Source organism: Podarcis pityusensis (genome assembly GCF_964106645.2).
Source record: "Podarcis pityusensis genome assembly, chromosome: 14".
NCBI lineage: Eukaryota > Metazoa > Chordata > Lepidosauria > Squamata > Lacertidae > Podarcis > Podarcis pityusensis.
In genome coordinates this window covers 33432768-33456272 of record NC_138039.1, presented here as the reverse complement: position 1 = coordinate 33456272, position 23505 = coordinate 33432768, and the positions used below count along the sequence as shown (strand labels likewise).

At 45.0% G+C, this 23505-nt stretch overlaps 1 protein-coding gene across 2 annotated transcripts in view; it reads right to left on the bottom strand.

Moving 5' to 3' along the window:
- The window catches only part of LRRK1 (leucine rich repeat kinase 1), a 79620-nt gene that overhangs the window by 32071 nt on the left and 24044 nt on the right, over nucleotides 1-23505 (bottom strand). For both annotated transcript variants that reach the window (XM_080980220.1, XM_080980221.1), the window contains 13 exons: nucleotides 20002-20165; nucleotides 18308-18479; nucleotides 16349-16528; nucleotides 15746-15894; nucleotides 14694-14920; nucleotides 14244-14371; nucleotides 13078-13241; nucleotides 12754-12891; nucleotides 9142-9254; nucleotides 8982-9058; nucleotides 5842-5971; nucleotides 3864-3976; nucleotides 2639-2853 (listed from right to left, as the gene is read on the bottom strand). In XM_080980220.1, coding sequence (XP_080836346.1) covers nucleotides 2639-2853; nucleotides 3864-3976; nucleotides 5842-5971; nucleotides 8982-9058; nucleotides 9142-9254; nucleotides 12754-12891; nucleotides 13078-13241; nucleotides 14244-14371; nucleotides 14694-14920; nucleotides 15746-15894; nucleotides 16349-16528; nucleotides 18308-18479; nucleotides 20002-20165 — 1970 coding nt within the window. The remainder of the gene's footprint in view (nucleotides 1-2638; nucleotides 2854-3863; nucleotides 3977-5841; nucleotides 5972-8981; nucleotides 9059-9141; nucleotides 9255-12753; nucleotides 12892-13077; nucleotides 13242-14243; nucleotides 14372-14693; nucleotides 14921-15745; nucleotides 15895-16348; nucleotides 16529-18307; nucleotides 18480-20001; nucleotides 20166-23505) is intronic.

Below are 23505 nucleotides of genomic sequence, written 5' to 3'. Positions count from 1 at the left end.
AGGACTGCCTAACATCTGTTCAGATAAAGGTAAAAAGATGCTCAAGGTGTTGACAAGAGATGTTGCAATGAGGGGAACCAGGAGCAAGACTTTACTGGTGGCAGTTCCATGTCTGTGGAACTCTCCCCCCTTGAAATATACGTGGCTGTATCATTGTCAGTTGTTGAAAACAGCTACTACTTGAGTCATACGGCACTTTAATCTGCATTGTATTAACCACTGGCCCTGTTCATTTTTGAGAGATGCAATGTGGTTTCGATTTGACGATGTTATGCATTATTATGGTTTATTGTGGAATTTCACACACTCTGCTGTGAGGGCACCTGTGCTCTGAAAGGTGTTTTCTTTTGACATCTTAACCTAAATATAAATAAATACATAAGCCAAATTAATTTCCATCTGGATACCTAGATTCTGGACTGGCTTCAAGTCAGAGCTGGCCCTAAGCTTGCAGCGATGACATCTTCACCATGCTGCAGGGCTGAGAGGCCTCAAAAGGCCGAGCCCAATTCAGAGTGGATCCAGATGACAGGACTAAGGGTCCTATCCAAAATGCCCCAGAGCGGCAATTCCATGTCCAGCAAAATGAGTCCTTTTTCCATGTGTGTACACTCACACATGGAACAATGAGGAAAAAAGCAGATACAGATCTTCTCTTTCTCTCCAGGCCCATTTGTCTTCCAGGTTGAGGGGGAGAGGGCAGAACAAGTGTGCCAACTCCATCTCTACTGCCATCCTTGTTGCCCTCTGTGAGTAGAAGGATGACCTGAGCCATGGAACCCTCTTAAAGTGTTTGCCTTCAGGGTCAGTTCAACGCAAGAAAGGGAAAAGTGGGGATGATGATGATAACAACAACAACAACAACAATTTTATACCCTGCCCATCTGGCTGGCTTTCCCCAGCGACTCTGGGCAGCTCCTGACAGAATATTAATATTAAAAATAATAAAACAATAGAACATCAAATATTAAGAAACTTTCCTAAATAGGGTGGCCTTCAGTTGTCTTCTAAAAGTCAGGCAGTTGTTTATCTTCTTGACATCTGATAGGAGGGCATTCCACAGGGCGGGCGCCACTACCAAGAAGGCCCTCTGCTTGGTTCCCCTTGGCTTCACTTCTCGCAGTGAGGGAACCGCCAGAAGGCCCTCGGAGCTGGACCTCAGTGAACGATGGGGGTGGAGACCCTCCTTCAGGTAGCCTGGGATGAGTGCATTAACTCCATTTAATGCCATCCCCATCACAAATTTGAGAGCAACAGGGACTGTGGCAGAGGGCCCAGCTAGCTTGCTTGTCCCTGTTCTCCCCCTCACATTTTGACTTGACTCAGAAAACAACTGCCCTGAATAGGGCATCCCTCTCTCATAGTGCTAGAATATGTGTGTGTTTGTGTGTGTGACCCAATGAAATTGATTGGCAATGGATTTGGAGTGGACAAAAGCTAGTGCTTCTTCACACAACACATTCCTAATTTATGGAATTCAGTGCCAGAATATGTGGTAATGATCACTAGCTTAGGCAGCTTTAAAGGTTGCAGACACAGGGAAACAAATCAGGTAATAAGCACCTGGTGAAGACATCCATGCCTTTTTATGGGGGTTGGACCAAGTCAAGGAGGACAGGACTATCAAATCAGCTATTGGCCTAGAGCAGGGGTAGGCAATAAGGCCCATGGGCCAGATGCGGCCCAACCGCCTTCTCAATCCGGCCCATGGACGGTTCGGGAATCAGTTTGTTTTTATATGAGTAGAATGTGTCCTTTTATTTAAAATGCATCTCTGGGTTATTTGTGGGGCCTGCCTGGTGTTTTTACATGAGTAGAATGTGTGCTTTTATTTAAAATGCATCTCTGGGTTATTTGTGGGGCATAGGAATTCGTTCATTATTTTTTTTCAAAATATTGTCCGGCGCACCATATGCTCTGAGGGACAGTGGACGGCCCACGGCTGAAAAAGGTTGCTGACCCCTGGCCTAGAGAGCCACGCAGAACCTCCACGTTCAGTGGCAGTCTATCACTGAATACCAGTTGCTGGAAAGGCAAAAGAAAAGGAAGCCGGAAGCCTCGTTGACCTTTGTGGAAAACATAGGTTTTAAAATAAAAAAATGCAATTTCTTCTTTCAGTGGGGCAAAAAAACCCCTGCTGATATCATGGCATCACAGTCGGGTACCCAAAGGAGCATTCAAAACATTTTAAAATGTTTTAAAATTACAAATTTTGGGGGTATCTAGGGATGCCACAAACATGTGTTTGGAGGGGTGAATATGTCCCGTATACCAGTCCCCCGCCATCTTTCTACAGTCGTAACTTGGTTTTCAAACGCCTTGGGAGTCGAACGCTTTGGCTCCCGGACGATCAAAAACTGGAAGTGATTGTTCCAGTTTTCGAATATTCTTTGGAACCTGAATATCCGATGCAGCTTCCGTGGCTTCTGACTGGCTGCAGGAGCTTCCTGCAGCCAATCGGAAGCTACACCTTGGTTCCCAAACATTTTGGAAGTCGAATGGACTTCCAGAACGGATTCTGTTTGACTTCCAAAGCACCACTGTATTTGGTTTGTCCCTTTGACAAGGAGGAAGCCTTGTCCTGCCCTGCCTTGAGCTTGACACTCCAAGTCTAAGCTTTATTTTACCTTTGATTTACCTTTGATTTGAGTCCAGCTGGTCTCTGAAGCTCCCACTTTGTGGTCTGGATGGTGCCGTCACTGGGCATCGAATGAGAAGCTTTCCCTGTCTGCAGGATCTCAATCAGTGTGGACTTGCCCTGGCGCGGAGGACCCACCACAATCATTTTCATCAGGTTGCATTTCTCTGCTTTGCGTAGCTGGGCTCGCAAGTAAGCTAAAATGGTCTTGGGGCCTAGCAAGTGAAGGGATGGAAAAACTGCTTAACTGATCACAGCAGTATAAGAGGGATTTGCAAGGATTGTTCTAACACACCTTGAATTAAAGAGCATGGGTGGGGACAACAATTCCCAATTCAAATAGAAATGTTTTTAACGAGGAAGCAAATAGCCTTTGGGGCTGATTAGGCTGGATTAAAATGATGGGGGTGGGAGGGAAATCTCAAGTGGATGCTCTAACATGACCTTTAAAAATGAACATGAATGCATACTTAATTCATCCAGGCCAAGGAACTGTAATTTCTAATTGTGGACTTATTTATAAAAGTATTTTTATGCTGCCACATAGGGGTAGGGGAGAAATTCGATCCAGTTCACATTTAAATGCAAATTATCAAATGCACACTTTCCGGAACAATATGAGATCCAAAACACAGCCATCCTTTGAAACCCACACTTATTCGATTTTTGCAATGCAGCTCTCCAAGCAAAACAATGTGTACAAAAATGCATATATCAGGTACATGTGCAAGTAAAAGCGATTTCAGTGAAAGCAACCTCTAAAAATGCATTACATCAGGAGAAACAGCTTTGAAAGAAATGTGTACGTTAGTTCAAACCAGTCTCCTCCACCCCTAACCACCATATCGCTGATATGTCACTTTTAAAAACACTTTCACAGAAATAGTCAGACAAAAGATAACAGCGCAAAATAAAACATCCATAACCACATCAGCAGCATCCCTAAAAGTGCTGCTGCACGTGTGACACAAAATATGTGCAACACAAAAGGGACCTTTATGACCTATCTCATGACAGAAAAGGGTTGCCCTGAGAACAAACTGATCAAGTCGAATTTGGATCGCATGGAAAGGTTTACAATTCCACTTTGTAACAACGGCAGCCTGGACAGATTCCACCCTGTTTTCTCCACCATTCAATAATAAATTCACCCAGGCTGGGTTTGGATTCTCTCTCTGTCCAAACAGCTGATATTAATAAAACCACAGGGAGGAAGCAGACTCACCCTCTTTTCTGATCTCTGCAGGGAGGTTGCCAATATTTAGCTCTTCAATATCCAGCTGCCAAAGATTAACCAGCTGGCCAAGTTCTGGAGGAAGTTCTTGTATGCCGGCGTTACTGCGCAAAAAAACAACACACCCATCCGCCAATCAATAGCCTTCCTTGAGAGGGGTATCTACATGATGGTGGCCACCAAATTTTGACAAATGCAAACATTTGAGGTGAAACGTAAAGGGCTCCAGCTTGGGTGTAAACCTTTAAAGAATTCAATTGGAAAGAAGTGATCGAACTAATGAAATTTCTTGGGGTTTGGGGCCACACAGAAAGCATTAATGTAAATGTGTTGGCCAACCTGCCCCTTGCCAAACTCTGGATGTCCTGTTAGATAAAGTTTGAGGCAGGTGAGGAAATTTCTGGAGGAACGGGCAAAACCGAGAATTACCACCCATTTTCACCTAAAAGCAAAATTATGTTTGCTTTACATCGCACCTTCCACTAATGAGTCAAAAGTGGCACAAACAGTTCTCCTTCACTCAGTTTTATTCTTTTTACCTCACAACAAATCTATCAGGCGGTTAGGCCTGGCCCATGGTCAGATTCTGATTGGCCCAAGGTCACTCAGTGAGCTTCATGGCTGAGGGCTGAGTTGAACCTGTGAGTCCCCAGTCCTAGAGTTATTGGAGGCCCTTGTTCCCCCTCACAAAACTACAGTTCCCAGGGTGGTTTAACAACCAACCCCTCTCCACATGGAACTCTGGGATCTGTAGCTCTGCAAGGCAACAGGGGCCTTTTAATTACTCCCAGAATCATAAAATTACAGCGGTACCTCGGGTTAAGAACTTAATTCGTTCTGGAGGTCTGTTCTCAACCTGAAACTGTTCTTAACCTGAGGTACCACTTTAGCTAATGGGGTCTCCTGCTGCCGCCGCACGATTTCTGTTCTCATCCTGAAGCAGGTACTATTTCTGGGTTAGCAGAGTCTGTAACCTGAAGCGTCTGTAACCTGAAGCGTCTGTAACCCAAGGTACCAATAAATAGAGTTGGAAGGGACCACGTAGGTCACCTAGTCCAGCACCCTGCAATGCAGAAATCTTTTCCCCCCAACGTGAGGCACGAACCCACCACCCTGAGATTAAGAGTCTCATGCTCTACCGACTGAGCTCTCAGCACCTTTAACAAACCACAGCTCCCAGAATTCTTTAGGGGAAGCCATGACTGTTCAAAGTGGTATCATAGTCCTTTAAATGTTCCGTGTGAATTAAGCCCTAGTCAGACACACTGATTAATGGGCGGGCAACCTTTTTTCTTTTTGCAGAGCGCAGCAATCCCCCTCAGAGATAATCTGCTGAAATATACTCTGAGTCGAGTGTGAATTTCATGCTCTTTATTCAGCTCATAGTAGCAATGAATGAAACTTTCCCCAAAACGTCTAAGCTATATATACATTATTTACACAATGGCTCCCGTGTGATTGGCTAATTCCGGGCTGCTCCTGTAGGCCAATCAGGTTGCGGATTCACCTCCTCCAGAAGCCTGATTGGCTGCTCCTGCAGGCCAATCAGGTCGCTGATTCACTTCCACCTGGAGCTGGATTGGGTGGCTCCTGTGGACCAATCAGACTGCTGCATTCTGGATCCTATTATTCTAGGATTCAGCTCAGTACATAACATCTGTCAAGGGCCAGAGATGTGCAGGGCCAGAGGGAGGAAAGTGGGCAAGGTCAGCCCTTTTCCTCTCTCTCCTCCAGCAGTCGGTCAGATATCTCCTAAACTGGTCACTGGCAGAGGGCTTTTGAAATTAGACCAGGGGGCACAAGCTGAGGGGTGCAGGTTGTGCCCCTGTGCTCTAACCAGTGCACCACACTGCCTCTGCAGAGCACAAAGGGAGGATCAGATGAAACATTCAAGGATTATCAAGGGATAGCAGGAAGAGTTTCCATGACACCAGCCACCTATCCCACAGTGCGCGATACCTGAACTTACTTTCCCAAGTAAAGCTCCGATAAGCCTTTCAGAAGGCAGACTGACTGCGGGACGGAGTCTAGATGGTTGTCATTGAGACACAAGACTTCCAGAGACTCGCACAGGAATTCAGGAAACTCCAAGTTGGAACCTGGGGAGGGGGGAAAAGGCAAACAGCAAGCAAATGTGGAAGATGAATGCAGAAGTATGAAGTCGCGGGCAGTTTGTTTAACAGAATTTTATTTAGCCAACAGAATTTGCATGCCGCTTAGCTGTAAAATGTCTAGGTGGCTGATGCAAATTAAAACATATGTTTTATGTAAACTAAAACAGAATATCTGGGGGGTATTCAATTAAGTTCTACTCCAGAGCAGCCCACTGAAATTAATGAACACATGGCTAAATTAGGGCCATTCATTTCAGTAGGTCTACACTGAGTAAAACTTAGCTGAATACTATCCATTGAAACTGTTGACAAAAGCTGAGAGTTAAAAACAAGTTAACTTTTTTGTGCAAAATATAGACAAAAACCAGCAGTTTAAAATATTTGCATAATAAAATTACATACTGAAACACGTATCATCTTTACAGATCTGGGTAGACAAAAAAGGATTTTAGCAGGCTCCAGAAACAGTACAGCAAATCGTTTGAACTGCCATAAGGCACCTTCCTGTGTTATTTATTTTTTTGTCAATCATTGTGTTCATTACAGTTGATTGACCAAAAAACAAAGCGCAAAACATAGGGGGCTGCTTCAACTGGAATGCTAAGTTAACCTCAACAGCACACTTGCTCCTCTGGTGAAATGTTTTGCACTGGTGGAATGATGTGGCACAAGCAAATACATAAGCAGGTGATGGGTAACTTTACTGCACAATAGACTGTTCTGTCTGTTGTGCCACGAGTTTGTTTCTACTAGCAAAACCGATGTGATGGATTCAACTGTTGTGAAACAGTAAAACTGACACGTTTTGCCTTTGCACTAGTGAGTTGCATCCAATGCAAAATGCACTCACTGTGGACACACTGAAATTAATGAACACTACTTACTTGGGTCTATTAATTTCAGTGGGTCTACTCCTGAGTAAAACTTAGCTGGCTACAACCCTAAATCAGAATGTCAGTAGCACTAATTAATTACTGACACTGACAAGGTAGGAACTAATTTATCATAACTGGTCTGAGAGAGATGACATGTTGCCTCAGATATGTTGCCACCTGTTCGGTAATAGATCAGTCTTCTCAAGGAAGATACACAAAAGAACATTTATGGAAAGACCAGGAAACTGCCTCAAGAGAGGATAAACGATGCATTCTCTAACCCCTTGATAAAAATCTACAGTAGGAGAACACAGGAGAGCCTGTTTCAACCTCCGAATGCTTACAAGAACATCACACATTTTTTATGGCAGTCTTCTTCCACAGACAAGGCTCCCTGAGCAACTTAAGTCAGATGAATAGAAACAACAGCAAATCATTAGCAGTGAATGTGGGCTTTAAAATGGCCTATTTAAAGAGGTGGAGACAATGACAGATCGCCTTGCTGTCGTTCTCTCCCCTTGCTCACAGGGCAGTTGATTTTACATGCCTCTGGGTTGAATCCAACCAAGGCCCCATCTACGCTATGCATTCAAAGCAGCTACGGCCCTTTTCAGACAGAGATGACTTGGCCACTGTACTCCATGCTCTGGTAATTTCCAGACAGGATCACTCCAATGCGCTCTATGTGGGGCTGCCCCTTGAAGACAACTCGGGGAAATGCAGCCGTCAGATTACTGGCTGGAGTTCCATCTACATCTCATATGACCCCGTATTAAAACAGCGGCATTGACTGTCAATTTGTTTCTGGGCCCAATTCAAGGTGCTCATGTCGGTGTTTTTAAAGCCCTAAACGACTCAGGTCCCAAATATCAAAAAGACCGCCTCCTTCCCTTCAGCCTATAACTTCCAGCGAATGCTCTAGATGTACCTCTTTCCCCTGACTTTTGATACTCGAGATGTATATTTTAAGGACCCACCTTATTCCTGTGTTTTGAAAGGCGTTTTAAACTTTAAAAAGGTGTTTTGAAAGGTGTTTTAAGGAGATCCCTATTCCCCTCTCAGGATGCGGGTGGCGCTGTGGGTTAAACCACAGAGCCTAGGACATGCCGATCAGAAGGTCGGCGGTTTGAATCCCAGCGACCGGGTGAGCTCCAGTTGCTCGGTCCCTGCTCCTGCCAACCTAGCAGTTCGAAAGCACCTCAAAGTGCAAGTAGATAAATAGGTACTGCTCTGGCGGGAAGGTAAACGGCATTTCCGTGCGCTGCTCTGGTTCGCCAGAAGCGGCTTAGTCATGCTGGCCACATGACCCGGAAGCTGTATGCCGGCTTCCTCGGCCAATAAAGCAAGATGAGTGCCACAACCCCAGAGTCAGTCACGACTGGACCTAATGGTCGGGGGTCCCTTTACCTCTACCTATTCCTCTCTCAAAGATACCATTCCCAGAGTTCCCTGGGAAGAGGGAACAGCAGTTCTGTGATGGGAATAGGGGTCTCCTAAGAACCCTTGACCTCTTTAAGATACTTCCCAGGATTCTTTAGGGGAAACAATGACTGCTTAAAGTGGTGTAATACTGCTTTAAATGTGTGATGCGGATGGGGTCTCAGTCAATGCACAAGAGGAATGGCTTCTGCTTGCACAATTGAACTTTCTTTCCTCTCCTCCCACTGTGTGCCTTCACAACTGCTCTGGGGAGCTAGGGAAATCAGCAGAGCAGATTTTTTTTTTCCTTTTGGAGGAAGTAGGGGATCATAGAATCATAAGAGTTGGAAGGGACCCTGAGGATCATCTAGTCTAATCCCCTGCAAAAGCAGGAATATGCAGTTGTCCCATACAGGGATTGAACTTGCAACCTTGGCATTATCAACACCATGCTCTAACCAACTGAGCTATCCAGGCAGGATGGAGTGGAAGTCCCATGGTGCAAGCAGAAGTCATTCTGCTCATGCAACGACTTGGTTGGACACAACTCTCTGTGAGCAGAGGAAGGGCAATAATGAAGAGAAGAACAGTGATGATAATAATTTGCATGCTGGATCCTTCTTGCCATGACCAATGGATTGCAACCAGCCCTCCCCTCCTCATAAGCTCCCGCCCAGCCCTTCGGTCCCCGCATTCCATACCCGAATCGGTGCCAGAACGTGCTCTGCTCCTTGTAGTGAAAAATGAAATCCGCTTAGTTCTGCACCCTTCGCCAGCTCTGTAGGCAAATGCAAACAAAGACCAATGAACCAGAGAGCCCTCCTCTGTGGGACTGCTCCAAAACCAACACGAAGAACTCACTTTCCAAGCTGGTTCCTCGAGAGATCAAGCGATTTCAGCTGCCTGCAAGTCCACTTCTCCTGAGAAGGTAATGTGACTAAGCGGTTTCCTGAGAGTTTCAAGGACACCATTGCCTGAAAGGGGAAGCGACAGTTTTGAGGGGTCAGTAATGGATAATCGGTTAAAAGTTCCAGTAGTTTCACACAACAAAGGTAGAGCTGAAAATTATCAACAACAACAAAACAACAAAAGAAACTTTTTTTGAGCTTATCCTGAACCATTGCAGGAATCTCAGTCCACGCCTGGAGATTATTTGGCAAACTGGACTACCTGATCTTGCCATCCAAGATGTGTGGGTGCAACGATTTTAATACTCTTTAAACATTGTTGAAGGAAGCAACAGACTTCGCCATGACTTAGCTCATCCACTTCCTCCTTCCACCAAGTTGAAATAACAGTAGAGTTCCAATCTCTGTTAAGCGAGCTGAAATCTTGCCAGAGAGAGCTTTCTGAGGGAAAACCATCAGAAAATTTCACCTCTTTTTCTCCTTCGAAATATTTCGCTCCAGAATTTGCCTCTCACAAAAAGAATGGAGAATTTTGGAAGGCTATTTTTGCTTAGCCTTCTGGATGTTGTTGGACATCAAATCCTATCAGCCCCAGATGGGATAGTCAATGATCAGGAATAATGGGAGTTGTAATTCAACAACATCTGGAGGACACCTCGTTGGCTACCACTTATTTATATGGTATGGGGTTTTATTCAATGAGACCTGAGCAAAAAACAGAGAAAGGGAGGAATGATCCCTGCCCCAACAAAGAGCAGAACCCTTATGGTTCATTTTGGTTAGGCATATGGACTAAGTGGCACGTGGTCTAAACCATTGAGCCTAGGGCTTGCTGAACAGAAGGTTGGTGGTTCGAATCCCCACGATGGGGTGAGCTCCCGTTGCTCGGTCCCAGCTCCTGCCAACCTAGCATTTCGAAATCACATCAAAGTGCAAGTAGATAAATAGGTACTACTCTGGCGGGAAGGTAAACGGCGTTTCTGTGTGCTGCTCTGGTTCGCCAGAAGCGGCTTAGTCATGCTGGCCACATGACCTGGAAGCTGTCTGCAGACAAACGCTGGCTCCCTCGGCCAGTAAAGTGAGATGGGCGCTGCAACCCCAGAGTCGTCCACGACTGGACTTAACGGTCAGGGTTCCCTTTACCTTTACCTTTATACCAGTGTAACAGCATTGGTAGTTTGCAATGGGAGTTAGGAAACTCATATTCTAGTTCAACAATAGGTTAACTTGTGCTTGAACTACAAATTTCTCAGGAAATTCAAATAGCATTTCACAGCTGTCAACATTTGCCCCTGAACCATTGATTTCATAGGTCTTTTCATCTACAGAATGACCCTATATTTTTGGTCAGAGGCAAAGAATATCTCTGGGGAAGAGCCATAGTATAGCTTAATGCTATGAAAAGAAATAGTCTTAGGTTCAATCCTTCACACTTCCAGCTGGGAAGGACTCCTGGGTGAAACACCATGAGAGCTGCTGCCAGACAGTGTCAACAACATTGACCTAGATGGCCTGATGGCCTGACTTGGTTTAAGGCAACTTCCTATATGAACGGTATACGGTAGTCATATCAGACTCATGATTTCCCTGGATCCCCAGCTGGTGAGACACTGCAAGCTTGCCAGGGACACTGGTTTCTAAATTACTGCGATTCTTGTGGCACTGCACTGTTCCAATAGCATAATGTATGACAGCATAGCAAGAGTGGTGGCACAGAGGAAAGATAAGCCCAGGAAAAGATGCCACAGCAGCACCACCTAGTGTTCCAAAGGCTGGACTGGCATGTGCCTTCCTAGCCATGTATTTGATTCCTTCAGGGAAACAAAGCCGTGTTTATGAGAGCTGCTCAGATCCTATGCTGTCTAATGCTCAGGAATCCAAAGCTAGTTTACGCAGCCAACTTCAGCCCCCACATACCATATTTACTTGAAGGTAATGCACACTTTGTTTGCCAAATTATGTCGCAAAAATTAGGGTGCACATTTGATGGTGCAAAATTCACTGTAGTTATATCAGACTCATGATTTCCCTGGACCACTAGCAGGAAAGTATGAGGTTAACTGGAAAATATGGTTGCTGGAGAATTCGAACGAAAACAGAAGTGAAAATTGTTTGCTTGTTTGTCCCACATCTGAAGTGGGAATCAGGCCAGAGAATATCAATTGGTATTTGCTGTTGTTGTTTGTTTTTCAGTCTGTAAACAATCCACAATCACTGACTCCTCCCCCCCCCTTTAAATTTGTGTTTCCTTTGCACTGAAACGAATGGTGTGGAAATAATGACTCCCTTAATTATGTTAAATCTCTAACTTTCATGATTTATGTTAAATAGTGGAAAGCAAGATGGGGGGAAAATGTACTCTTTGGCAGAGATCAAACTGCAGTGGAACGGAAACAGCACTGATTGTGACAAAGACAGCTGCCTTCTGACATCCCTGCTGGAAATACAGGCATATACTGGACCATTCTGAGAGGGGGTAGCTTTTCCCCACATCAGCAACACACAAGGGCTGCAGTCGCCACAACCACCATGAATGACTTCACCATTTCTTGTTCCAGGGTGGACTATTCAATCCCAATTAGCAATTAATTCCCCTAAAGGACAGCTGGGAGCCGAATGGAACAATGCTGTCTGAAGGAGGTCTGAGAACACACACACAAAAAACCTCCTGCAGGAATTCATTTCTTACATTTCTATCCTGCCCGCTTTCTAGGGAGGTTTGAGGAGGTGTACATCCTCCTCCCTTCACCTGGTTTTATCCTGTGAGGCAGGTGAGACCAAAAGATAAGGAGTGGTCCAAGGTCGCCCAGTGACTGTCTGGGTTGAGGCCCCGATTTTGGTTCTTCCCATTCCTAGTCTGATTTTCAGAGTGGTGGCTAACCCATGGCCTTCTTGCTGTTGCCAAACTACAACTCCCATCATTCCTGACAGGGCTCATGGGAGCTAGAGTACAGCTCAAGTTGAAGGGCCACAGTTTAGCTACCTCTGCTCCAATCACTAACTCTGCACTGGTTCTCTATAACTAAAAGGTAAAGGGACCCCTGACCATTAGGTCCAGTTGTGGCCGACTCTGGGGTTGCGGCGCTCATCTCGCTTTATTGGCTGAGGGAGCCGGCGTACAGCTTCCGGGTCATGTGGCCAGCATGACTAAGCCGCTTCTGGCGAACCAGAGCAGCGCACGGAAACGCCGTTTACCTTCCCACCAGAGCGGTACCTATTTATCTACTTGCACTTTGAGGTGCTTTTGAACTGCTAGGTTGGCAAGAGCAGGGACCTAGCAATGGGAGCTCACTCCGTCACGGGGATTCGAACCGCCGACCTTCTGATCGGCAAGTCCTAGGCTCTGTGGTTTAACTACTACACTGGTATTGTGGCTTTAGCAAGCTAGATTTTGTAGCCGGTTCAAAAGGTCTGTTCGGAATCCTATCACGCAGCGCGCCCTTTCGACTGAATTCCATCTAGGTTCCTCTGCCACTCTAGGGACACAAAAGTAATTGGGGAAGTGATTATATCTACATTTACTTTCTGAAATAAAGAAGGCAACCAAAAGCGTAGTGACACTTACTTCGAGCTGGAAGAGACACTGGGGAACTTCTTTCAGGGAATTATCAGAAAAATCCACTTCCCTGAGATGATTTTTCCAGAAAACAGCCAAAGTATCCGGGAGGAATTCAATTGCATTTCTAGCGGCTTTGCAGCATTTCTAGAATTGAGAGGGAAAAGAAAGTCTGTATGTGGACAGAAATCCCCAAGGCATTATCTACTCTTCAAGGGAGCTCACTGGGCAGAATCCCAATTATAGCCCAAGAGACGTGGCATCCCTCAGCCTTGCCAAGCAATTCATGTGCCATGTTACAAGGCCTCTGCCACGACTGCAGTTCAGACTTACCAAGGGACAGGCCCATGGCTGAGGAAACACCTTCAGGTTATTCCTGGATGCATTCAGGACATTCAAGGATTTCAGACAGTGGAGAAAGAGGGTGGGCAGCTCTGACAACTTATTGTCAGAGATGTCCAGCTCCTGCAGCTTCCTTAATCCAATCCAGTTAACTGCTAAAAAAAAGAAGAAAAAGAAGAATCAGAGGAGGAGGATGAAGATGAAGATGAGGAAGAGGAAGAGGAAGAGGAAGAGGAAGAGGAAGAGGAAGAAGAGGAAGAAGAAGAAGAAGAAGAAGAAGAAGAAGAAGAAGAAGAAGAAGAAGAAGAAAGGAAGATTTTATGAGAGGTTCTTAATTGTCATAAGCGGGTAATGAAATTATTCATTTTCTTTATTTCCAGTTATCTGTATCCTGATTTTCAGGTTGTCTACTAAAAGCAGCTTGTGTCAGTAAAAAATAAATAAATGAGACTAGCTGTGCTTACAAAACTAAAAGAAAAAAAGACAGGACATACAAAAGGAGTGGAGAGAGAAATTAAACTAAAAGGAAGTTGGTAGCCTGCAAGGAATTGAGAGATGAGGAGAAACATCTCCATTGCACTGTACTATATAGCACAAGAATGCTGAGCTCTGGGGCTGAATTGCTGGTGCTCTGGAGCTAGATCACAAAAACCCCTATGAAGTAAGGTGTTTGGGACTTCTTTATAGAGAAAAGGCAACTAAGCAGTGACATGAAAGAAGTTTATAAAGTAGCACGGAGAAAGCAGATAGGGAGTTGTTCTCCCTCTCTCTGAACAGTAGACCTTGGAAGCTGAATATTGGAAGGTTCAGGTCAGAAAAAGGAAACGATTTATTCACACAGGGCATAGTTAAAACTCTCTCCTGCAGGAGGCAGTGGTGAGCACCAACTTAGATGGTTTTAAAAGAGGACTGAGGATAAGACTCCTATATTTTTATGAGAAGCAGGAGAACACACAGCACAGTAGGGTATGTGGCAGAGGACTCTTGGCAAGAGATCAGGAGTTCAGCAGTCACCCTGCACAGGTAGTTCTGGCTAGATAGTTTCATCACAAATCCGCAAGGTCTAGTGAGAATGCCTGCAAGGTTTACTGGTCCCCACCCACTGGCTAGGAAGATGGCACAGGCCAACCGGAAATTCCTAGCTAAGATGCACCCACCATTCTCTGCATCTAATAACTTTTCGAGATAATTTTTGGAAGCCACAAGCCTTTGGAGTCTGGAAAGGTGCAGGAATCCAGAAGGAAGAATAAGGAACCTGTTGCTGGAAATGTCGATCTCAAGCAACCTGTGGATTTAAATAAACACAAAAGATAAACCTGCTATATATTTTGGAATGTTGTTTGTCTGTTTGATATGAATTAGGACTGCACTGATTTTTACCACTGAGTTCAAGGCTGCATTTTGGTTTGGTTTCTTAAGATTTACCAAGCTACCAGAAGGCATACCCACTCATGTGGTCCCTTTCATTATCTGTGGGACCAAGAAATGTTACTGGACTCCAGATCCTATCAGCCCCATCTAGCGAGGCAGTTGTCAGGGATGATAAGAGCTGGAGTCCCACAGCAGTGGGAGGGATACAGGTTCCACAACCAAGACATGGTACGTACTTTGTGCAGATGATTCCATCTGAAGAATGTACGTCAGGCAGTTTGTTTAACCGGTTCTCAGCAAGGTTTAGTTTCTGGAGGTTTATCAGCCCCCAAGGGATAACAGAAGGGAGGGAGGTCAAGCAATTGGCAGAGAGGTCCAACTCAGTTATCTGGTGGGAAATGTCTATCAGCCATTCGAGATCCACCCAAGGAAGCCCAAGGTTCGACCAGTTCACAGAAAGAGCCTGGATGTGAAAGAAAGGTGAAGGTTTTAATGGGAATCATCAATGACTCTGACTGAAAAGCATAAAATGTTGAATCTCTGGGATGCGCCCAGGCCGTTCAGCTGCTTGGTTAAGCTAGGAAGGTAAGAATGCTGCAGTTTTGCTCCAACCATCATAATCAGCACTGTTTTCATGCTGCTCTAGTTTGGTTCCCGACAACCACTAAGTTACGTGTCTCACTGTTCTGCTATTTAACTTATGAAACTGTATGTGGAAATCACATTCGTTTCAGTGCAAAGGAAACAACAGAACAATGCAAAGAACACAATTATTACTTGTAGACTTAAAAATGTGAACAAATGCCAATTGAATACACTTGACTAATTTCTGCTCTGGACTACAGACGGACATGCAAACTGATTGCTCTCAGCTTCGCAGTCGCCAGTAGGGAGATGGAGGCTCACCATGGCAAACATTGGCCACAAGTGCTGGGGCTGATGGGAGTTGTAGTTCAGCAACATCTAGAGGCCCAAAGGTTTCCTATGCCTGCTCAAGCCGGTCAGCCAGCCAGCCTGCCCAAGCTGCAAGCCTTAATGGAGGCCAGGGAAAGTCATCTGACTCATTCCAGCTTATCAGGACAAAAATAGGCCTATCATGGGGCATCGTGACTGATCTACTGTGCGCTCAAGTCTTCACGCTGTGTTAAAGCAATGAATTAAAGAGACAGTTTTTTGGGGGGGAGGGGAAGTATGGGGTGTATCTGAGGCCAGAAAGGCATGCTATTAGCATTACCAAGTGCAAGTCACTTAGTTCCCCTTGTCTTGTGATATGCAAACACCTACTCACTGTCTTTGCTGGGGCATTCCCAGGTAACTTGATTGTTTCTACAAAGTATTTACGAAGAACTTGTTTGCTTGTGCTGGGGCAGTCCACCAGGACGTAGGAAGAAAAGAAGGATCCATTCTCAAGCAAGAAGGCAGCAACCTTTTCATGTCCTAGCAAAGAAGATGGAAGGGAAGAAAATTAACACCCGCGTGCACATTTCAGGCTATTTTTAAAGCAAAAATGCCATATATCCCAAAGACCTGCGTGCACACTATATAGCTAAAGCACATTTAAATCACAAGGTTTCCCTCCCCCCCAAAATCCTGGGAACTGTGGTTTACCCATCACAGAGCTACAATTCCCAGCACCCTTCACAAACTACAGTTTGAGAGAAGTTATGTGCTTTAAATGTCTGGTGTGAACACAGCCAGGTAATTAAAAAACACCAACTGAGAGGCTCGGTGATAAAAAAAGAAACCTCTATGTGTCAAATACAGTGCGGACTGGGAAATGGTGCAATTTTGCAGCCCCAGCTGCCAACCATCTCTTCTTTTGCTCCTAAGTGGGAATGTGAAGTTTTTAAAAGGGAAAGGAGACCACAGATCCCACGTTCACATACAGTACCTGCTTTCATAGCTGCATAGAGTGGCAAACGTGTCAGAGCTGCAAACTCGTTCTTTCTCAAGGCATAGCTGTCGGGGTCTGCTTTGTATGTCAGCACTAAGAGCTTGGCTATGTCCAGGTGGCCCTGCTGGCAAGCAATGGCCAGCATCCAGTTCAGGAGCTGCAACATGTTTGCAGGACCTGTTTTTTAAAAAACGAGCACAAGCACAACTACGTCAGCCTCTGGAGCAATTTACAGGCAAGAAAACACAAGGGGCATCGCCCATAAACAGCACACCTGTCAATTATCTTGTAACAGGACACCCAGGGCTATTTGCCATCTCAGTAGCCTCAGGACGGCCAGTCAACAGAATAGTCTGGTTATCTGGCATGGAGTCTGGAGCCCTGTGAAACTCGACTTTCAATTTAAATAAATACGACGTCTAGCTTTAGGGCATAATCACGGTGAAATTTAAAGCTCTATCCTGTCACAGACTTTCCCCAAGAAATCCTGGGAACGGCTGCTTTGTGAAGGAGCTTCCCTATTAAACTGTTATTACAATTTATTGCTGCACTGTTTATAAATACCTTGCCTTGTAGGAAAAGCCCTCGCAAGGCTGCTCACAGCGTGGAAGTTAAAACTTAAAACTAAAACAGTATCAGGTTCAATAATACATAAGGGGCCACAAATAAAACCAGTTTCATGCCAAAAGGCCTATTGCAGCTGCTTACAGCCTTTTTATTAGCCGGCCATTTTAATGACTACTGTGTTCTGCTTTAAATGGTTTTTATATTTTATAGTATACATACTGTTGTATACCTCCCTGATATTTTATGGAGAGGGTGGTAAATAAGTCCTTCAATAAATAAAGTGCTTGGCAGTTTGTTGTTGTTTTAAGTCAGCGAGTCCACTTAAATGTGGTAAGAGAGGTGGCCAGTCAGAGTTTTAGGACAGAGAGACGTCTACAAATGTGGGCCACCACGAAAAAGGTCCTAACCCCAGTATGTATCAATCTCATTGAACTTAGTGGTGGTCCAGGCAGCAGGGCCTCCAAGGCTGAGCTTAGGGGCCCAGGCAGGTTCAAATCCTTAATGCTTAAAATGGTAGAATGCTTAAAATGACTGCTTGGTGGGACAGAACTACCTAAAATGTATAGAAACCGATTCATGTATACTACTACAGCAGCAAGAATATTACTTGCCCCAAAATGAAAAAAAGGAGAAGTTCCAGCAAAGGAAGAATAGATGCAAAAACTTATGGAATATGCAGAAATGGCGAAACTTACTGCAAGAATAAGAAATCAAGTTAACAATTCTTTAAATAAAAGAATGGAAATGGTTTACTGAATAATTACAGATAAATTATACACAGATAAAAACATTAGCAGGATTATTGTAATAACCTCCAGTTTCATAACAGTATATATTTAAAGAAGATGAATAAATGAGCAAATTAAGTTAATCGGGATATGCAGATAATATTAAAAACAAATTTAAGGAACTGTAGAAAGAGGGGGAAAGAAGTCAAGTTTTGAAATGTCAAAATAATTGAAAAAAATAGTGAAATGTATAAAATCAGTGAAATGTATAAACTTGAAATGTATAAATAATTTTAAAATAAAATAAAATAAAATGGCTGCTTGGCAGAACAACAGTTCCCAAGGTCCTGTTTCTGAAAGCTCCTAGGGTTCAGAAAGATGGAACATAGGGACATGGGAAGCTGCTTGACACTGAGTAAAACCATTGGTCCATCTAGCTCAGTATTGTTTATACTGACTGGGGCAGCATCTATGAAGGATTTCAGACAGGGGACATTCCCCCAACCCTACCTGGAGATGCTGGGGCTTAAAAGTGGGACCTTCTGCCTGCAAGGTGGATGTTCTACCACTGAACTATGGCCCTTCAATGGAAGGTACGAGAGGCAAAGTAGCTTCAACAAGCACCTTAAAGGCTAATGGGATGGGCAGGAGAATAACCTACCATGAAAAGAATCCAGCAGTTCTTTAGCAACGTCTGTATGCCCAAAATATGCTGCCACAACAGCTGGGTTATCGTCGTTGGGTTCCAGGGGCAAAGTCACGCATGCTTCTTTCAGCAAATACCTCACGGTCTCAAGGTCCCCATAGGCAGTGGAAAGACTCAAGAGGAGGCCCTGGTTTGGAGAAGAGGAGTGGAATACATAGCACATGAGCCCAAATGAACCAAAACACAGAGATTTTTTTGTTATTCACAAGCCATAGTGAAGATATATCAAAGATAAGAGCCTGTTGGATCAGGCCAATGGCCCACACCGTTCTCACAGTAGCCACTCCCATGCCACTGGGGAACCTGCAACTAGCACCTGAGCTTCTCCCCTCCTGTGGAGACGGAGCATAGCCATCCTGGCTAGTAGCCACTGTTAGCCTTATCCTCCATGAATTTGTCTAATCCTCTTTTAAAGCCCCCTAGGTTGGTGGCCACCAATGCCTTGTATGGAAGGAGGTTCCACAGTTTTTAAAAATCTGTCCTGAATCTTCCAATATTCAGCTTCGCTGGATGCCCACAAGTTCGGATGCTTTGTTTGTCTCACTACCTACTTTCTCCATAAGATGTTTTGTGGGGATGGTGACGTGGCCCAGAATTTCATAAAATGGCCTTCTTGATCTCACCAGGATATACTGACATGAGGAAGCTGTAGCTCGCAAGGTGTTGTTAGCCTACAACTCCCATCATCCATGACCACTGACCACACTGTCTGGGGCTGATGGGAGTTGGAGTTCAAACTCTTCTGAAAGGCCACTGGTTCCTCATCCTTGGTGGAGGGGTCCCTAGAGAAGAATCTGGAAGCGAGTAGGCCAAAGTAACCCACTGTGGGAGAGATTAGCAGGGTTAGCCTATGATTTTGACCACAAGGGTAGAGGGGTATTTGCCCGTATACACCCCTGCTGTTTTCTGGATCTCAATCATATTCTCCCTCAGAGTTGCTCCCCAGCGGGGAAAATAACAGGTCAACGGTGGGAAGGGTGGTTAACCCTTTCCACAATGCTGCTACTGTGAACAAAATGGGAGACCTACTGCTCTTAACTGCAACCACTGTGAAGTTAAATGGGCATGGGGGAATCGTGAGATATTGGCCTCATTTCCACCTTACAGTTATCAGGCCATGTTAAAAAGTCATGGCTTCCCCAGAAAGAACCCTAGGAACTATAGTTTGTTAAGAGTGCAAGGAATTGTTAGGAGAACACTATTCACCTTACAGAGCTATACAGTGGTACCTCGGGTTAAGTACTTAATTCGTTCCGGAGGTCTGTTCTTAACCTGAAGCACCACTTTAGCTAATGGGGCCTCCCGCTGCCACCACGCCACCGGAGCACGATTTCTGTTCTCATCCTGAAGCAAAGTTCTTAACCTGAAGCACTATTTCTGGGTTAGTGGAGTCTGTAACCTGAAGTGTATGTAACCTGAAGCGTATGTAACCCGAGGTACCACTGTAATTCCCCAAGTTCCCTCGGAAGAGGGATTGTTAAAGCATTCTGGGAACTGCAGCTCTGTGAGAGGAATAGGGGTCTCCTAGGAAACAAGATTCAAGCGGCTGCAAGGTTATGCTGGAGATCCCATAGCAAATGTCTTGATTTGCAGAATGTACTCTTCTCGTCTTTCATATTGGCACAGAATTTTGACGGCTGTGCCCTTACCTTCTCCACTGCCGAGATATTCTCCTGACACGCTGCTTTAATCAGCTCCTGGGCTCTACCGAATTCTCCACTTCTGTAAGCGCCCTCCACAGTTTCTGTTGCTGGACCCTGGCCGATGGAGAGACCTCCAGCGGAGGACTGTCTGGCCCCCATGCCCATGGGATCTGCACACAGAGAGAAAGGGGAGAGAACTTTTATTTACTTAGAAGCCGCTTTCTGTGGGGACGGCCTCAAGGCTGCTTTTGATGAGAACACTAAAAATGCAACAAAAATACAGGCAAGATGACAATATAAAACTGCAAATTAAAAAATGGCAGAGCAGCAGGTTAAAACAACAACCTGCAGAAAGGAAAGACATGCAGGTAAAAAGATCTCAACGCAGGAGCATAGGAAGCTGCCTTATATGGAGTTGGACTATTGGTTCATCTCAGGACAGTACATCTCAGGACTGACTGGAGGGACACGGGTGGCGCTGTGGTCTAAACCACTGAGCCTCTTGAGCTTGCTGATCAGAAGGTCGGCAGTTCGAATCTCCGCAACGGGGTGAGCTCCCATCGCTCTGTCCCAGCTTCTGCCAACCTAGCAGTTCAAAAGCACGCCAGCGCAAGTAGATAAATAGGTACCGCTCCAGCAGGGAGGTAAACGGCAGTTCCGTGTGCTCTGGCTTCCGTCACAGTGTCCTGCTGCGCCAGCAGCGGTTTAGTCATGCTGACCACATGACCCAGAAAGCTGTCTGTGGACAAACGCCGGCTCCCTCAGCCTGAAAGCGAGATGAGTGCCGCAAGCCCATAGTCGCCTTTGATTGGACTTAACTATCCATGGGTTCTTTACCTTTACCTTTTTACACTGACTGGAAGTAGCTCTCCAGGGTTTCAGTCAAGAGGCTTTCCCACCCTTCCTGGAGCTACTAGATAGGAGATGGGCCACCACTGAGCTATCAAGTTTGGTGAGTGTTTGGGGAGGGAGGGAGGGAGAGAGAAGAGGACCAATAGCTGAGAGAAAGGAATAAATGTGTGCACTTTCAAACAGGGACACAAAACTGGAGGTGACACTTCCTTAAATATATGCAAAAGGTACTTTCCGACAGATGATATCTAATGAAACAAAGACGCCCTGGATCCTTCACAGAGAGGCAACAAAAAGATACCCCACCCCACAACCTGGTGCTTTCCATATGTTTTGGACTACAACTCCCATCTACCAATATTCATATTTAGCATAGTTCTGTATTAGAGACACAAAGTTTTAATTACTGTGATGTTTTGACAGGCTTGTTTTACTGTGGATTCAATTGTGGGTGTTTGTTTTAATGTTTTGATGGAATTGCTTTTACTGCACATTTTAATTACACATATTTATTTTGCAATTGCTATTGTAAACCACCTAGAAGACACTTTGGCAATTAAGTGATATATAAATTAATTATTATAAACAAGAAATAATAACACAACTCTGATCAACCCCAGCCAGCACAGCCATATTAGCTGGGCTTGATTTGGATTACAAATCCTGTCAGTCTAGGGATGGGGGATAAATTTGATTCAGTTCACATTTAAAGGCAGATCTATCTAAACTGCACTTTCTAAAACATTTCAAGAACTGAAACGTAGACATCCTTTGAACTTTGCTCTTCTCCAACTTTTGCAATGCAGTTCTCCGGCATATATATTTGTGAAAATAACAAACAAAAACACATTTTACTAGGGGGAAATATGCTTTGCAAAAAGGTATGTGTGAGGCAAAAGTGCATTCCTAAATGCATATATTAGAAGAAAGTTACATAAAGGCATTAAAAAATTACAAACTGTCGTTGAAATAAGGGGAACTGAACTCAAGAGTGGAAAAACGAGAAACAAAGAGAACCTGAATCAACAGATTCATCCATGCTTATATCAGCCCTATCTGGAGGGCACCAGGATTGGGAAGACCATGGCAAAAAAGCTTTTAAAAAAATCAGTATGGTGTTCCCGCCGTCTCTTAAAAGGGAGAGGGGCTCAGGGCGAGCTGTGAGGGGATACCTGAGGGGGTGTGAGAGGTGTGGGGCAACGGAGACTGTCAAAGGGGTTGGCGGGGAGACGGGATTGGAGAGATGAGTGAGCAGGGGCGGAAGCCACCGGACCATTGTAATAGTGGCATGTCAGCTGCTACAGGGCTCTTGGATTGGTTTTGCTGCTACTAAAGACTTGACAAAGCTACCCATCTTCCACAAACACTCAATGGGCTGAAAGAAGCAGCTTAAGTGCAACCCCCTACTGACAAAGCAATAACCTCCATATGGGGTATTCTCCACCCTCGTAAAGCACACCCTAAAACAGGGGAAAGAGTTGGGCTCCATCTGCAGCTGTCCGCAAATACCCTTGAATAAGGCATCTTGGATTACCCATAAAGTCTGACTAACTCTTCCTCGTCAATTATTCAAAACAGAGCTCAGGTCACTGAGACAGCCGAGACAGCTCCGGGGATTTGAGCCATTAAGCTGTGAAGGCATCAATAATACCCCCACACGATACCCCCAGGCCTTAGAGAACGTGGGAAGGACAGGATGATCTGTCAAAGCTGTGGAGCTGGCATTGGCTCCAGGTCTTTACGCATGGCAGAGTAATGACCAGAGAGGCCGGCCCATAGCTGTCAACTTTTCCCTTTTCTTGCAAGGAATCCTATTCGGAATAAAGGAATTTCCCTTTTAAAAAGGGGAACGTTGACAGCTATGGGCCGGACTCCATTGGAAGAATCCGAATCCAGTGCCAGGGAGCTGAACCAAGGAAGTAGATGACCACACTAGGAACTAGACTTGGGGTGCAGGCTTCAGCGGGGTGCCAGCACCACCTTACCCTGAATTCTTGGGTAGATGCTGGGGTCCAAGGAAGGGCCCACCCTTGATGTCTGCCCTCCTTCCCCCCCAGTTAATTAATAATAATAATAATAATAATAATAATAATAAATTATTTCTTCCCCAGCCACTCTGGGCAGCTCCCAACAGAATATTAAAAACATCAAACATTAAAAACTTCCCTAAACAGGGTTGCCCTCACATGTCTTCTAAAAGTCAGATAGTTGTTTATTTCCTTTACATCTGATGGGAGGGCATTCCACAGGGCGGGCGCCACTACCGAGAAGGCCCTTTGCCTGGTTCCCTGTAACCTCACTTCTTGCAGTTTGGTATTCCAACACAGTGCCAGATAGCTATGTCTATCTGCCATTCCAATTTCCCACAATGCCTCAGATGTAGCATCTCTGTGTGGGGCATTATTGAAAATTTATATGGTAGCTGGTCTCTGTCAGGTTCTAACTGCTATTTCTGCCCACTGCTGACACAACATAAAAGAGCCCCAGTCCCTCTGACAGAAAAGGGACCCTCAAATCTAAGGCTGGGCAGCAGGCAAAAAGTTCTGCTCTGTTGACCAGGTTAAGAGATGGCTGGGCTCCTGGTATGCATTTGCAAAACTATGCCAGGTGAAATCTTAAATTCCAGGGTTTGACTGAGAGTAGGTTGGAAGGAGGGTG